At 40.3% G+C, this 14,814-nt stretch overlaps 1 protein-coding gene across 1 annotated transcript; it reads left to right on the top strand.

Moving 5' to 3' along the window:
• Positions 1-9,586: 9,586 nt before the first annotated feature.
• On the top strand, positions 9,587-11,022 carry LOC119561103 (putative odorant receptor 85d). The gene is made up of 3 exons (XM_037874997.1): positions 9,587-10,612; positions 10,739-10,894; positions 10,955-11,022. The coding sequence occupies exons 1-3, from the start codon at positions 9,587-9,589 to the stop codon at positions 11,009-11,011; spliced, it is 1,239 nt and encodes a 412-aa protein (XP_037730925.1). The 3' UTR covers positions 11,012-11,022.
• Positions 11,023-14,814: the final 3,792 nt, after the last annotated feature.

Raw genomic sequence — 14,814 nt, forward strand, 5'->3', positions numbered from 1 at the left:
ACACACACACAGCCGCCCCAAGCTCACACTCGCACACAGATGCCAAATTAAACTTCCTGACCGTCTGTCCTTCTGTCCAGCTGGCCAAATGGAAAAGTTTACACAAATGTGTACACAATTCGCATTTATTTTATTGCATAAATTTGTCGCTTACCGCTTTCACTCTCCCCCAAATTCCCCCAACTCCTGTTCATGCCCCTCCATTAAATCACAAGCAAATTTTTTGTTCTGCTCTACTAGTTCAAGTGAATGTTGTACAAATTGATTTTTGATAAGGCCAAACCAAGGAAAACTGGCGCCCAGCCCGATGGGGGACGTAAGTCGGAGTTGGAGTCAGATTAAATCCCAATAAACAGCGAAACAAAGCCGGAAAACAAGGCCAAAGTAAGTTGAAGTCGGAAAACACTGCGAAGATATATGACAGCGGGAAAAAGATATTGTTGGCCAAAGTTTCATAAGCAACATGGCGCTATCTAGCCAGTGGTAGGGGCCAAAAAAGCGCTGGCAACCTCATAATGAAAATGCGTTTTCATAGAGAACTTTTGCGCTGGGGGCGAACGTTGATTGATTTTGCGTTTTGGCCCCGGTGACAGACAGCTGTCAGTTGCGGCGGAGTACGGGGTTATCCGGAGGATAGCTCGGCTATCACTTATGCATGTCGGACTCTTACTGGGTTGGCGATTACTTAATTAATAGGTATCTTGATGCTATGGACTGAGATATACTCATTCCTTAAAACCTAAGTAAGTTCATTTTTAAAAAGGTTTTTAAAACAATGATTAGTTAAAAGCTACCATGGTTACAAACAGATTACCCTTATGCTTTTGTATTCAAAAGTTGGCTTACTTAATAGCTGATGCGTTGAGGTATCACTTTTGATTATGTAAATATTGTTAATAATTTTCCCCAGTTACCAGCTGATTCAGTTAGTGGAGCTCGAACAGGTGCAAGCCAGAAACCGAGAAACAAATCGAGACACTGTTTGCAAAGGAAAAGTTTTTAATGAGTTGCGACAGCGAGGGCAATGCCGCTGGCTGCTGATTTTTCCAATAATTTAACTCACGTTGCGTATACGCCGCGTAAACGTCGCCCGAAAACGCAACCGCACATGCCACTTGCTGCACAATCCAATCAAAAGTTTACAATTTACGCTCGAAATGTTTCGCCTGGGACGCGGCACACATTGATAGGCGTCGTCAGCCACCCACTACCCATCCATCCGCCTACCCACCCACTCCCTATAAGGGATCTCCTCAGAAGCCCCCTGGCTCCAGCCCATCCACTTTGCCACCGAGAGTGCAGGGCGTAAAAAATGTATTCAACGCTTTAAATATGTGCAGGACAAAGTTTTGCCAGCAGGCCTAGGCCTCACCCCCAACGAGTGTGTTTTTTATGTCCTTTAAGGTGGACCTTGAAACTAGAGTTATAGTGTTTTAAAGACCCCTAATAAATATATGTTAAAAAAAACAAAAGACCTTAGAAATTTATAGTTTAAAGGTGGATTGGTTTTCATTGTTTACTTGAAATATTATTTTTAATGGACGGAATATGTAAGATAGTTTTAAAATGTTTTTTTTTATTCAAAGTTCAAAAACACACATGTTTTTATTATTATATGTTAATTTTGTAGACATCCGTGGTATCTATGGAGATCATATATTTTTATGTGGTATTCATCTCATAAACCAAGGACATCCACGGTCCATCTTAATATCCATAAACCGCGGCAAAGCCGCTTAGCAATCTCAGTCTCGTTGCGGAAAAAGCAAGCAAAGGACAAAACCCTCAACGCGTGGCACATTCAAAAAAAAAAAGGTAAAAACAACCCAGACACTCTCTTAAACAGCTTATTCGTCTTCATTTCATCTTCAATGATGATTATGATTTAAGGTAAGTGGCCACGCCCCTTTAAACATGCATGCATGGGTATTTATCTGCCCAACAGTCGGTACACATGTTTTAACACTCAATTACAATTTACTTTTCTCGCATCTCGTTTCGGAGAAGTTTTATTATGCAAATGGTTCGGAAGGAAGAGTCAAAGGCAGCAGAAACGCACTTCAACCTTTGACCCGGCTGTCTGTGATTGTGGCCAGGCCGTTGAGCAGGGGGCGAAGGTTATTCGGCCCATAATTAATTACTTTGATCAGAGGGCGTTTTCAAAGGCGGTCGGTCAGTGATACTGCTGCAATGGGCGGACAGAGGGAATGATGAGTGCAGTCGAATGGTTATCGGGTTCTTGAGACATAAAGCAATACCAGAAGACCTTTGACTCAGAGGATATCCACAACAGAGTGGACCAACCTGTAAGGCTCCGAACCAATTAGTTAACCAAATTCTAAGAGGATTTCCATACCTAAGCTTATCGATTTATAGAAGTAATTCTTTACATCGAACTATCAAAGCTGAAACATAATGTTTTCCCAAGTCGGAGGAAAACTCCTTGTACCCACAATAATCAAAAAAAAAATAATAATACTTCCTAACCTTATAGCTCCAATGAAATTCAATATTTCCTCTTCTAGACCCTTTAGTTGCCGCTTGTACTGCCACCGCTGCCTGCGACATTGTGGCAACTGCAACTCTATTAGGATCCATCAATGTCAGCCAATTTATGCGCATATTAAAAATGCGGTCTGCAGATGACAAACACGCCAGGAGGAAGGCTCCAAGGAATAGGGAATAGTACAGAGCGGCGAACCCAGAAGAGGACGCGACAAGGACTCTGGCAGGACGCACGTGGCGCTTACATTGGCAAACATATGACGATGCGCGAAATTGAGAAACTACTCGCCAACGTGACAAGAGCAGAAAGGCAAGGAGAACCTGAAGGAGCCCAAGCAGGAGCTCACAGTGCCTTCTTTAAAAAGGGTTGGGGTAGCACCTGGAAAAATAACCCACATAATCCATAAAGTTGTTCAGCTTAATATAAAACTGAAGCTTACATTTTGAAAATATAGTTTGAGCGAAGTCTTTAAACGGATTTGATAAGATTTAGTGTTTAGAATAAATCAACAATACGTCCACACTTAAAACTAAAAGATTTTAAGATTAGAAAGCTTATGGAAATTTTGTAGTTTAAAATATATTTATATAAAATAAAGTTCCTTAAATCCTACACCAATTTCTTTCCGTCGTACGAAGAAAATTGCACCGAGTAGGAACGGCATGTAACTTTGGCTGGCTAAAATGTAACTTTAATGCAACTCGGCAAAGGAGCTGCTGATGCGATTAGTACGCTTGTGCGGGTGGTTTTCAGGGGTTAGGGGCACCAGGACATACAAAGAGGGGGAAGCACACTCCGTTGCCAATTATGACAAATGCATGAAATCGAGTTCAAGCTGAATATCCCCATCGACGCCACGGGACACCAGTCGAATGCGAATTTCCCTCAGCTTATCGCAATGTGCAGGTGTGTCCTTCCGAGTGCCTCATGTGAATCCTTCATCCTGCCGCCCAATAGAGAGCTGAGAAAAACTACCAACCCAAGACTTAATTTAATCTTCATTCGATTTTCTCTGGCAAGGCTTCCGCTTTAAAGATTATTAAGTCCAAGTCATCGGGAAGGCAGAGGGGAAGGGACAAAAACGGAGGTGGTAGTCCACAACACATATCAAAATGCAATTCATTAACTTTATAACCTCAGAAACGAGCTGACCACAGACCAATAAAACCAGAATGAAATATTTACAAAAAGGTTGCCTCTTCTCGCAAGTGCAGCCAATTTTGCTATTGAAGTCAAGCTGCGACAAATATATATGTATGCAGCCTATATATAGACAAACATACTATATACGGATGTGTGTATCTATAAATTTGTACGTACATGGTAGACATGGGTGGTGTGGAAAATCTTTAGGGACAAATGGGGTGGGGGGTGATATCACATCGAGTTAAACTGGAAATGACATTGCTGTCAAATGAGCCAGACAATAATGATGATTATGTGCATACCATAGAATAATTATTAATTTGCATGGCTGCTCAAGCACAAATATATGAATACACACACACCAATTATATAACAGGTGCATTTAAATTTAAAGTGTATTTTCGATATGAGATTCCAGACTATAGAAGAATATATTTCGCTACGTAAATTGAATAAATACTAATAGTATTTATCTGGCAAGTCAGAGCTGCAACTTAAATATTGGGTGGGCAAGAAAGTCATGTCGTTTTTTTTAGTAATCGTTTTTAATCTAATTTATTTACGACTAATCGAGCACCAGGGTCACACTTATTAGTATCGTTTTAAAGCTTATTGTCTTAGGTACTATCGACGAAAATTTGGTAATTATTCGATAACATTTGTGGAAGCTATAGCAAATTAAACATGGAGGACCAAAGTGAGCATTTTCGGCATATTTTGCTTTTTTACTTCCGAAAAGGAAAAAAAGCGGTCGAGGCTCGCGAAAAATTGTGCGAAGTGTATGGTAAAGATGCCATGAGTGATCGCCAATGTCAGCGCTGGTTTGCCAAATTCAGGCTTGGAGATTTTGGAGTTAAAGACGCCCCACGTTCTGGTCGACCATCGGCCGTTTTTGACGAACAAATTCAGGCTTTGCTGGATGAAAACCGGCGCTATTCAACGCGGGAGATGTCAGAGAAGCTCAGTGTGTCGCATACAACGGTTGAAAACCATTTGAAGAAACTTGGCTACGTAAGCAAGCTCGATGTTTGGGTTCCGCATAACTTAAAGGAAATTCACCTAACTAAGCGTATCAACATCTGCTATTCTCTGCTGCAACGGATTAAAAACGATCCTTTTTTGAAGCGGATCATTACTGGCGACGAAAAGTGGGTTGTTTACAATAATGTCCAACGAAAAAGATCATGGAGCAAGAAAGATGAGCCAGCCCAAGCCACATCAAAGGCCGATATCCATCAGAGGAAAGTTATGCTGTCTGTTTGGTGGAATTGGAAGGGTGTAGTGCACTTTGAGCTGCTGGGACGGAATGAAACCATCAATTCAGATGTGTACTGTCGCCAGCTATCCAATTTGGCGGAAAAAATTAAAGAAAAGGAGCCGGCACTAGCTAATCGCAAGGGTATAGTCTTTCACCATGACAACGCTAGGCCCCACACATCTTTGGTCACTCGGCAAAAATTAACGGAGCTGAATTGGGAAGTGCTACCACATCCACCTTATAGTCCGGACTTAGCACCTTCAGATTACCATTTGTTTCGCTCTCTTCAAAACTCTTTGAATGGTAAAAACTTTGATTCAGATGAGGCTGTCGAAAACCACTTGTCTCGATTCTTTGCTGGAAAAGACCAAAAGTTCTTCGAGCGCGGAATTATGCAGCTGCCCGAGAGATGGTCATTAGTGGTCGAACAAAACGGCCAATACATAATTGATTAATTATAAGTCCTGATATAAATAAATCATCTTTGAAAATATTGAAAAAAAACGACATGACTTTCTTGCCAACCCAATAGTTCGTATTATTTTATTGGTCACCAATATATGACTAATAATTACGATGCTATTGATTGTGGTTTCTTATATGTCTCTGCATATGCTATGCTAATATAGTAATTTAGGTCAATTGTTCGAATCATAGGCCAAATTCCTGATTATATACCATCGGAAGGCATTGTATGTGTCTGGCACAAGTTGGGTGTTCTTTAATTTATGCAAATTTGTCCCACAGTCAGACGACGGGCTTTGTTTATCTGCCCATTGTATTTGCCCCTCAAAATGCATTCTGCAGCCTCTGTGTGTATGTGGGGTTGTTTAATATTTAAACAATAATTTGCTGTTCGTCTCTCGAGGGGGAAACTGCAATAGAGAGCAGCATGTCCATGCACAAATTTGGGTCATGGTGAGCATTTGTTATGATTATTAATAATGCTACTAATGGTCTTGTTTTTGTTGCTGTCCCCAATATCGGTATTAGACAAGTTCACACTGCATTTACCAGGCTTTCGGAAATAAGTCGAACAAAAATACCATCGCAATGCATTGAATGACATACGGTGACACGGAGCGTATGAGCAATGTGCTTAATTTGATGGGAAAATAATTAAAGCCATTAAAGTATTAATCTTTTGCTTGCCCGACTGCACGGCTCATTGAGTGCACACATAAGTAATTTCATTCCGACTCATTATCTCGTTTGATTTGATTTGCCGTTAATCAAAACATAACAAAGCTCAAAAACACACACTCCCAAGTCGTCGTCTGTCTATATGGCCTATGTCTACATGCGGCAAGGACAAACATTTTAAGGAGTCGACAGCTGGCAGACATTTTAGCCCAAACACCCGTCCTCTTATGATTATAATCCCCCGGCCATTTACACGCTCAATCAAATTCAGACCGCGTTTGCGAAATATTAACCAAATTAGTTAAATACCAGAAAAATGCATTCAAAATTGAGTTTACCCCTTAGATGTGAAAGCGCTTTCGCCCACGTAAAAGCCCAATAAACTGGGTGCGCGAAAGTTTTTTCCTGTCTCTGGAAAAAGTTTGGCTAACTGAAGGCAGACGAATGGGTTGAAATATGGAGGAACTTGTTTGGAGCGTGCCCACGTGAGGATTATTAAATCACGCAAGGTGTTGCAGGTCTTTCCAAGGAATATCAAGTTGGAAACAAAACGTATTAAATATTCATAGTTGCAATGGCCAATGAAATAATTTGGATACTAAGAGTATACTTTATAAATATGATATATGAATAATAATCTTAACAATATACCAAGATCATTATTCTTACTAAGCCATTTGATATTATTTTAAAAATCGATACATTTTAACAAGTTAGCTATAGTTTATATTTCGCAACCTCTCAAATTAGGTTTATTATGGACGCCACGTGGAGGGGAAATGGATACCCCTAGCATGTGTGCCCTGCCATAGAATGTGGCACACTGCCAGCAAAGGGCAATGGCAGCTAGTCGAAAAAATAATAGAAATATAGGGTGGAAAAAACAGCATGGCAATGGTGAAATAAAAAAAACATATCGCGGCCTTATCATTGCACATTTCAGTGTTGGTGTAACAATTACGCCAAAGCCAACAACATTTGGCAAACATTCAAAAGCGCCAGAAGCCAAAATATATACACGGACTCCCTTCATTTCCCCGATCAAACCCAAACCCTTCCAAAAAAAAAAAAGGGCAGCCCTTCGACCAACTCAAACTCATCCAGCGCTCTGTTTTCCTGCTACAAATGTTTTTGATAATATGCAACATTGCAACAAACTAACCAACAACGAGAGAAACCAGCAAACACACACGAAAATAAATGAAAATGTTTATACTCAATGTATATGCATATACACTCGAGGGCAAAATAGTGGAATACAAAATTTATTTTTTCAGAATGGGAATAGCTTACATTTTGGCATTATACATTCGAATAATTAACCTATATTTGTTAGGGTAAACGAGATTGATATAAAATCCTTAAATCACAGTTCTAATACACTAATCATAACTATAGGTATCGTAAGCTTTGCAGATACATAAAGACTTCTTTTTGGTATTTCGAATAATTTAACTACATTTTTTAGGATAAACAAGATCGATATAATGTCCTTTAACTACAGTTCTATCACTTTAAGCACAACTGTAGATATCGTGTGCTATGCAAGTTACATATACACATAATTGCTTTGTTTGGGGGTCTGAAACGAAGAGTAAGGGGCGTCGAAATAGGCACACCGACCCCTTTTTTGTCTCTGGCCCTCGCCACAGATAAACCCGTCCAGAGGGGTCGGCCCCAAAATGCAAACGGAAACTCAAGGACCTTGTTCCACAGCCAAGGGGCGCTGAGGCATACGTGTGCTATATGCATGCAGATTAATCTGCATAATTATTAGCTGGAAAAAGGGCTGCCGAAAAAGCGAAAGCTGTTTCCCTGCAAGTGTGAGCCAGCATTTTCGCTAAAAACTAAGCTTATAATCATAAAATGCATTTCGAAGTGTGTTATTTTAGCTAGTTTGCGCAATAATAATATGCAATTACATTACCAACCCTAAGCTGGTTTCTTGACTTTTATAAAAATATAAAACCTTTTTGATGACCCGTATTTAATTTGTATTATTCAGAAATAATGACGACTGTCATTCTAGTTTAGTACCACTACCTTTGCACTTTAAATCCCTTTTTATTAACTTTTTATGCCACCATCGACAATTACTGAAATAAAATAATTAAAATCAATAAAACTTCTGTAACCGCAGTTTTTTCAACTTGTTTCCAATAACTTTTTCTACACATAAATCGTTAGGCACTCGCAACCAAAAACAGTGAGCAAAAACTTAAAGTGGCAAATAGAAATACATTAAAATTGCATAACGCTGACAGTCGCCAAGGGCGGCAGGAACAATTTATTAAATTAATTTTGGTTTAACATTACAAATGCCATTAAGGAGTGAAAAATTGTGCGCCGCATGAGATAAATTTAAAATGCTAATTGCATTTGAGAATAAATCTCATATGGTAAACTACACACATGCATTCAGACAGCTGTGCGTATAAATGCTCTTCATTAACGTTGCTGCGGCGAAATAGTCATGTAAATTTCATTAGGAATGCGATACGCAAATGAGGTCAGTTAGTCATAGTCATCTGATCTGATTCTGATTCAGAAATGGGATAAAGAAAGGGTTCGCCGGGCTGTCATCTCACTTGGCCCGCCTGAATCGAAATTAATTGCAAAATTCCTAGGACTTTTTGCATTAAAACAAACGAGCGAATAAACCTCCAGTGAGAAAGAATGCAAGCAAATTCAGCATTACTCGAAGGCAGCAAAACAGTTGATCCAGACATAAACTGGGTGTCATCTGCCCCCTGAAGAAATGGGAATCCGAATACGTTGCAACCGGCCAACTGGATGTGTGTGTGTGTAAACAGGAAATAGGCAAAAACCCATGTCACTGACACACTCTCAGCCCCAGCAAGTGTGTCAAGAAGCAAAAACAAGGACGAAACAAAAGCTGTGCAGGCCATAAAGAAAACACATAAATGGATCTCCAAATACTTTGAGATATCCGAACGGAAAACAAAACATCAACAATCAACGTTCAACGTTCAAAAGCGCAAAAAACTTGCTCTATAGATGAAAGGAAAATAAAGTGGTTTTATAAAAACCAAATGAGATAGAAAATCTTCCAGAGCAATTTAAAAATATATTTTACAAGTGAAATAAACTGTATTATTTGATAGATAGTATCTTAATTGAACGGAATTCAGGAGTGAATCACCCAGAACAGAGGTACAATTTAAGGCACCTTAGTATTAAGACATTTGTCCACTCAATTGCCCACCCTGGGTCGAACTAATCGCTGACATTTGTGAGCAACTCGGGAGCCACTTAATCGTGGGAGTCATCGATTTCAAGTTAGGGGCAATTAACCACGCCCCCAGGACGACCAACTGACGGGTTCACAACGCCCTAATTGAGAGATGCTCGCCGTGTACATGCTAATCAAGTGGGCGTGGCAATTGCCCAGTGTGTGCGGCAATAGTAAATTATTAAATCATCGCAATCGCAGGGGTCTCTGGGCTCGACACTAATTTTTGGTATAGGTATATATAGAGGACCAAAGGAGCGGAAAATTGGACAATTCCAACATGGCAGCGAAGAAGAAAACTCAAGAACCCAAGGAGCAGGATAAATCCGATCCCATTCCATTGGATGGCTTTCTGAAGTATGCAAATGTTTTCTATCTATCGATTGGAATGTTGGCCTACGATCACAAGGCAAGTGACAAAAGAAAGGAGCTCCTGCTCCACTGGATGTTCATTGGGCAGATGGTGAACCTGAACGCAGTGCTCGTTTCGGAATTGATCTACGTATTCCTGGCGATCAGCAAGGGAAGCAACTTCCTGGAGGCCACCATGAATCTGTCTTTCATTGGTTTTGTGATTGTTGGGGATCTAAAGATCTGGCACATTTGGCGTCAGCGAAACAGACTCACCCAAGTGGTTAACGAATTGGAGAACTTGCATCCGAAGCGATTAGATCAGCAGGAGCCATATAATGTCAAGTATCACCTAAGTGGCTATAGCCGTTATAGTAAGTTTTACTTTGGAATGCATTTGGTGCTGATCTGGACCTACAACCTCTACTGGGCGGTCTACTATCTGGTCTGTGATTTCTGGCTGGGAGTACGTAAATTTGAGAGGATGCTGCCCTACTACTGTTGGGTGCCCTGGGATTGGAGTACCGGATTTAGCTATTACCTGATGTATGTCTCGCAGAATTTGGCTGGACAGGCGTGTCTCTCGGGTCAGCTGGCAGCGGATATGTTGATGTGCGCCTTGGTCACTCTGGTGGTGATGCACTTCATCCGCCTTTCCGGGCACATCCAGGGGCATCTGGCGGGGACTCTATCGCCACAAAGAGACATGGAGTTCATTCAAGCGGTGGTGGCCTATCACCAGAGGTTACTGCACCTCTGTCAGGACATCAACGAGATATTCGGAGTATCGCTGCTGTGCAACTTCGTGTCCTCATCTTTCATCATCTGCTTCGTGGGATTCCAGATGACCATCGGTGGCAAGATCGACAACCTGGTGATGCTAGTCCTGTTTCTCTTCTGCGCCATGGTTCAGGTCTTCATGATTGCCACACACGCCCAACGGCTCATAGATGCGGTGCGTTCGATATTAGTTTCAATATTACTTAAAATGATACATTGCATATATGATTTAAATTAAAAATGTCTGCTTATGTCCTGAATATTATATAAAGAACTTAATATTAGAAATATATAATTTCAGAGCGAGCAGATTGGCCAGGCGGTCTACAACCACGACTGGTTCCATGCAGATTTACGCTATCGGAAGATGCTAGTTCTGATCGTTAAGAGGGCCCAACAACCCAGCCGCCTAAAGGCCACAATATTCCTCAATGTCTCACTGGTCACCGTAGCGGATGTAAGTTTGGTAAACTTCCTCTTTAATCAGAATTAGTTTCACTTAGTTAATTTATTTTAGCTGCTACAACTATCCTACAAATTCTTCGCCCTCCTGCGCACAATGTATAGCACCTGAAGTGTATGCCTTTCCTGATTATGGCCACAATTCAACGGCCAACATCATGTGGCAGTGACATTGTGTGGTCAGAAGGTTTTTAATTAAAGTAGTTGCTCAAATGATTAGCGCGAATCGCAGGTCACGGAACAAATCGAAGGGCGGTCAACTAACCGCAGTAGCAATGATTAATTATCGCCATTTCGTTTGCACAAAGGGCCAATTTCAGATGCCAGACAAAGCACTGGTGCTTTTAGAATTAGCGACTCCGCCAAGCTCTTTTTGCCCCCAAAAATCACCTGGCACAAACGATTGGCCACCCCGTGACCAATTTAATTAAAGATTCCCCAATCCTTCCTGTGCTTGAACTTGCTAACATGCTGCACTATCAGGGATGCAAAGCGGAAATGGGCCAACGTGGGTTAATGAATTAATAGTTCATCAATTGGAAAACCTTAGCGATGAACAGAGTTACCATTTTTTGTATCTATGAGTACTTTTTCAAAATAATCACTGGGATACGAAAGTTAATAGTTAAAAGCCTTATGACACTTGAGTAAGTTTTTACTAACTTTATATGATATAATGCATAAGTCCCATAAGTTAGTTGAGATTGATGTAGGTGTCATACGGCCATAGGTGTAGTTTGCTTGAAAATCTTTGCAATATCCCCAAATTTACCAAAAACCTTTATTTCGTTATTTTTAGACCCTTTTAGTATCCAGCCCTGTTTCAAATCAATCGCATATTAGCCATTTAGGCACGCCTCTTGACCTTATGCAGCACTTAAAAGTAATTTCGTGATATCTTTACGCCCACCGAAGTCGCTGGCAAATTGCATTTTTTATGAATATTTAATTGAAAAGTTGACACAAACAGACAACAGTCGGTGGATTTACGGGGCGTTAGGGGTTGGGTTAGGGCCAGGCTAATTACATTTCTACGGCTGTCGACTGATAGATGCGAACGGGCCAGGACGGGACCGACCTGCCAGTCAGATGGATGGCAAAATTGAAGAATTTTTTCAATTAAAATTACTAAAAACGAGCAGGGAAAAGAAGTCGGCTCACGACCAAATGGAAATCAAATTGGGCCCAGTCTGGGGAGGATGGGATCTAAACAGGAAGAAAATTGTGTTTAGATGCATGTAATTATCGATAACTACATATGTGGGTTAAGTAGGTTTCAAACCATTTCTTTTTGTGAAAATATCAGAAATTTGGATACCCGATTTGTTCAAAAATTAGAACAGTTCACTATTAGCTTTGCTTTAAATAAAAAAAACTTAAATAAATCACTGAAAATACATCATATATATCGATATTCTTATGCAAAAGTCAAAAGTTGTGTTGTATATATAAAAATTCTTATTGAACATAGTAATATTTTTTCCAGTGCCAAATTTAGGCGTGGTCTGTAGGAACCTCCCCAATATAATTAGAAATAACGCGCGTCACGAACTTGACTTTGCCAGTGTGAATGTAAAATCGGTCGAGGATGCGGATGTCGATGCCTATGGAAATTGGCGTGGAGTGGATGGCCGGCTCATTGCCACGGAAATGCCCAAATAGTTTCGACTAATTTCATTTGCGTTTGCAGTTTTCACTTGCCAAAGTTGTGCTAGCAAAAAGTTTCCTTTCGACTGCCATTCCCAGTTCACTGGTTCCTCACTCTGCAGCAAATAGTTAAAAAAGGGACGGAAGTGGGTGGTAAACCGCAGGCATTCTTGGGGGGTGCCAAAACCGCCATTAATCAGTGTAATTGCAGCGACACAGGAAGGTGGATTGACCTAACCACCTAGGCTAATTAGAGGGCAATGCAGGTGAGCAGTTCTTAAAACAAAGGTCTTTTCTGGCACAAAATGTTTCATGTCCAGGATATAAATAACAAGTACCACAACTATAGTAAATATTTTTAATATTTACACACTGAATTCGAAAACTTAACTCTCTTTCAAAAGAATATATTTTAAATTAAAGAGGACATTGTATTTTATTTAAACTTCCCTCAAGTCGTGCCGGTTTTTATTATTGTTTGCGTGGGCCTCATTCAATCTATATTTATACATTGTCGAACTCAAATAAATTAATTCGTGAAACCAACTTTGGACGTACTTTGTGTGTGTGTTTCTTTTTCGCGAAAAAGAAACCCAATGGCTCTGCAAGTCAGAGAAATATTGGCTTTTAAAAATGTCAATATACCAAGCAGCGTGCGCTGATTTGGCAAGAAAATTGCAATTGCAACCAACTTTTTTGCGTTCAGTTGCGTTGCTCGTTGAGAAATTGTATTTCGTTTCATCAAATGAAGAGAAATCGTACATTTTTATATGGCCAGTAGAATGGGGATGCTGCAGGACATAAAGGAGGGGTGCAGGGAAATAGAGTTGGCTGCCATTGTCCAGAGTTTGGCGCCACAGTAGCTGCTCCTTCTTCTTCGCCAGATTTATCCTGGACAAGGGTTTCCAAGGGGTGCGGATCAGGAAGCACGTCACTTTGGCTGTTATTGAATTTGACATATTTCCGCACAGTGTGTGTTGGTTCGAAATGTGCGCCACAGTCGGGCCTCGGAAATTGAAGAACTTAGGAAGTGACACAAAAAATCACCTTGCCTAAAAATGATAATCAAACAAATTTATATACATTTTTTTTAAGGTATGTCATTCTAAAATCGGCATCCGAGACTATGGATATGCATTTCTGGGTCACCTTTTTTGAGAAATCGAATTCTAGAATCGGATTTGGACGAATGCCCACTGTACTGGTGCACCCGTATGTGTGAGAGTTGCGCCGGCCAAGGGATTAGCGTCATTGCCATTTTTGGCGTATTTCTCATGTGCCCTAAGCTCGCTAGTCGGATGTGACCCCGGCCACGCCTCCTTTTCCTACTCCCATTCGAGCCGCCCTTGGACTGCATTTTAGTCGTCTTGTGGGTGTGCCTCTGTGTGTATTTGTCAATTTTCACTCACTTCATTTAAGTAAACACATTTGCTGCATTTCATATTTCCAGTCACGTTCTAAGCATAAATAACACACACAGAAACGCCGCCATACAAATGTGAACGCGAGTTTAACTAGTTCCCAGTTTTATATTCGCAAATTTTAGTCAAATGTTGGAACTCTAGTTTGGTAACCATTTTCGTTTTTAGACCTTAAGATATAGGATCTATTTCATTCTACTAAAAACTCCCTTCAATATTGAAATCTAAGACATAAACTTAAAAGAAAACCTGAACTTTTCAAGGACAATAGATTGGTTTTCATTTAAAATAATTTACTAAGGTACCCATTTATATTCCTTATCGTTTTGAGAACATTTCATACGTGCTTGCTGTAGTGCATATTCTATGAGTTGACTTAGTTTACTTGACGATGGTTGTCGTGGATTGAAAAGAGGAACCGAGCATCTAATACTAAAGTTATGTACTTGTTGTGAACTGAGAGTGTCGGGTCTGTTTACAATCCATTTTTTAAACATTCTGTGATAGTATCCGGTTTTCCTACTCTACCATCTTGTTTCGTATAGTAAAAGTGAACTTTGAAAATATTGAAACCGCGTTTCTGTGGCTGCTGAAATGAAATTTGGTACTATCTTGTGTTGCTATCCATTTTCGGATATTGTGCGGCTGGCTCGGGCTTTTTCGCCATATTTCCCATATTTATTTTGGCCGAAAGTTGGCAAAGAAAATTCTTGGCCAAGGATACATAATTAACGACCCCTTTTTTCAATAACTAAACAATTTCGCGTTTCCTTTACCCGAGAATATGTTTGCAGCGGCTGCAATTTGTGGCCAAAAGAGGGGTTGGTTATTGGAATACGCGAAATCG

This window comes from Drosophila subpulchrella, unplaced genomic scaffold, assembly GCF_014743375.2.
Source record: "Drosophila subpulchrella strain 33 F10 #4 breed RU33 unplaced genomic scaffold, RU_Dsub_v1.1 Primary Assembly Seq354, whole genome shotgun sequence".
NCBI lineage: Eukaryota > Metazoa > Arthropoda > Insecta > Diptera > Drosophilidae > Drosophila > Drosophila subpulchrella.

Excerpts from the sequence above, each read along its gene's own strand:
- LOC119561103 (XM_037874997.1), top strand. The coding sequence starts at position 9,587 with ATGGCAGCGAAGAAGAAAACTCAAGAACCCAAGGAGCAGGATAAATCC. Across the intron at positions 10,613-10,738 it reads CCCAACGGCTCATAGATGCG|AGCGAGCAGATTGGCCAGGC; the intron begins GTGCGTTCGATA and ends ATATAATTTCAG. Across the intron at positions 10,895-10,954 it reads CACTGGTCACCGTAGCGGAT|CTGCTACAACTATCCTACAA; the intron begins GTAAGTTTGGTA and ends AATTTATTTTAG.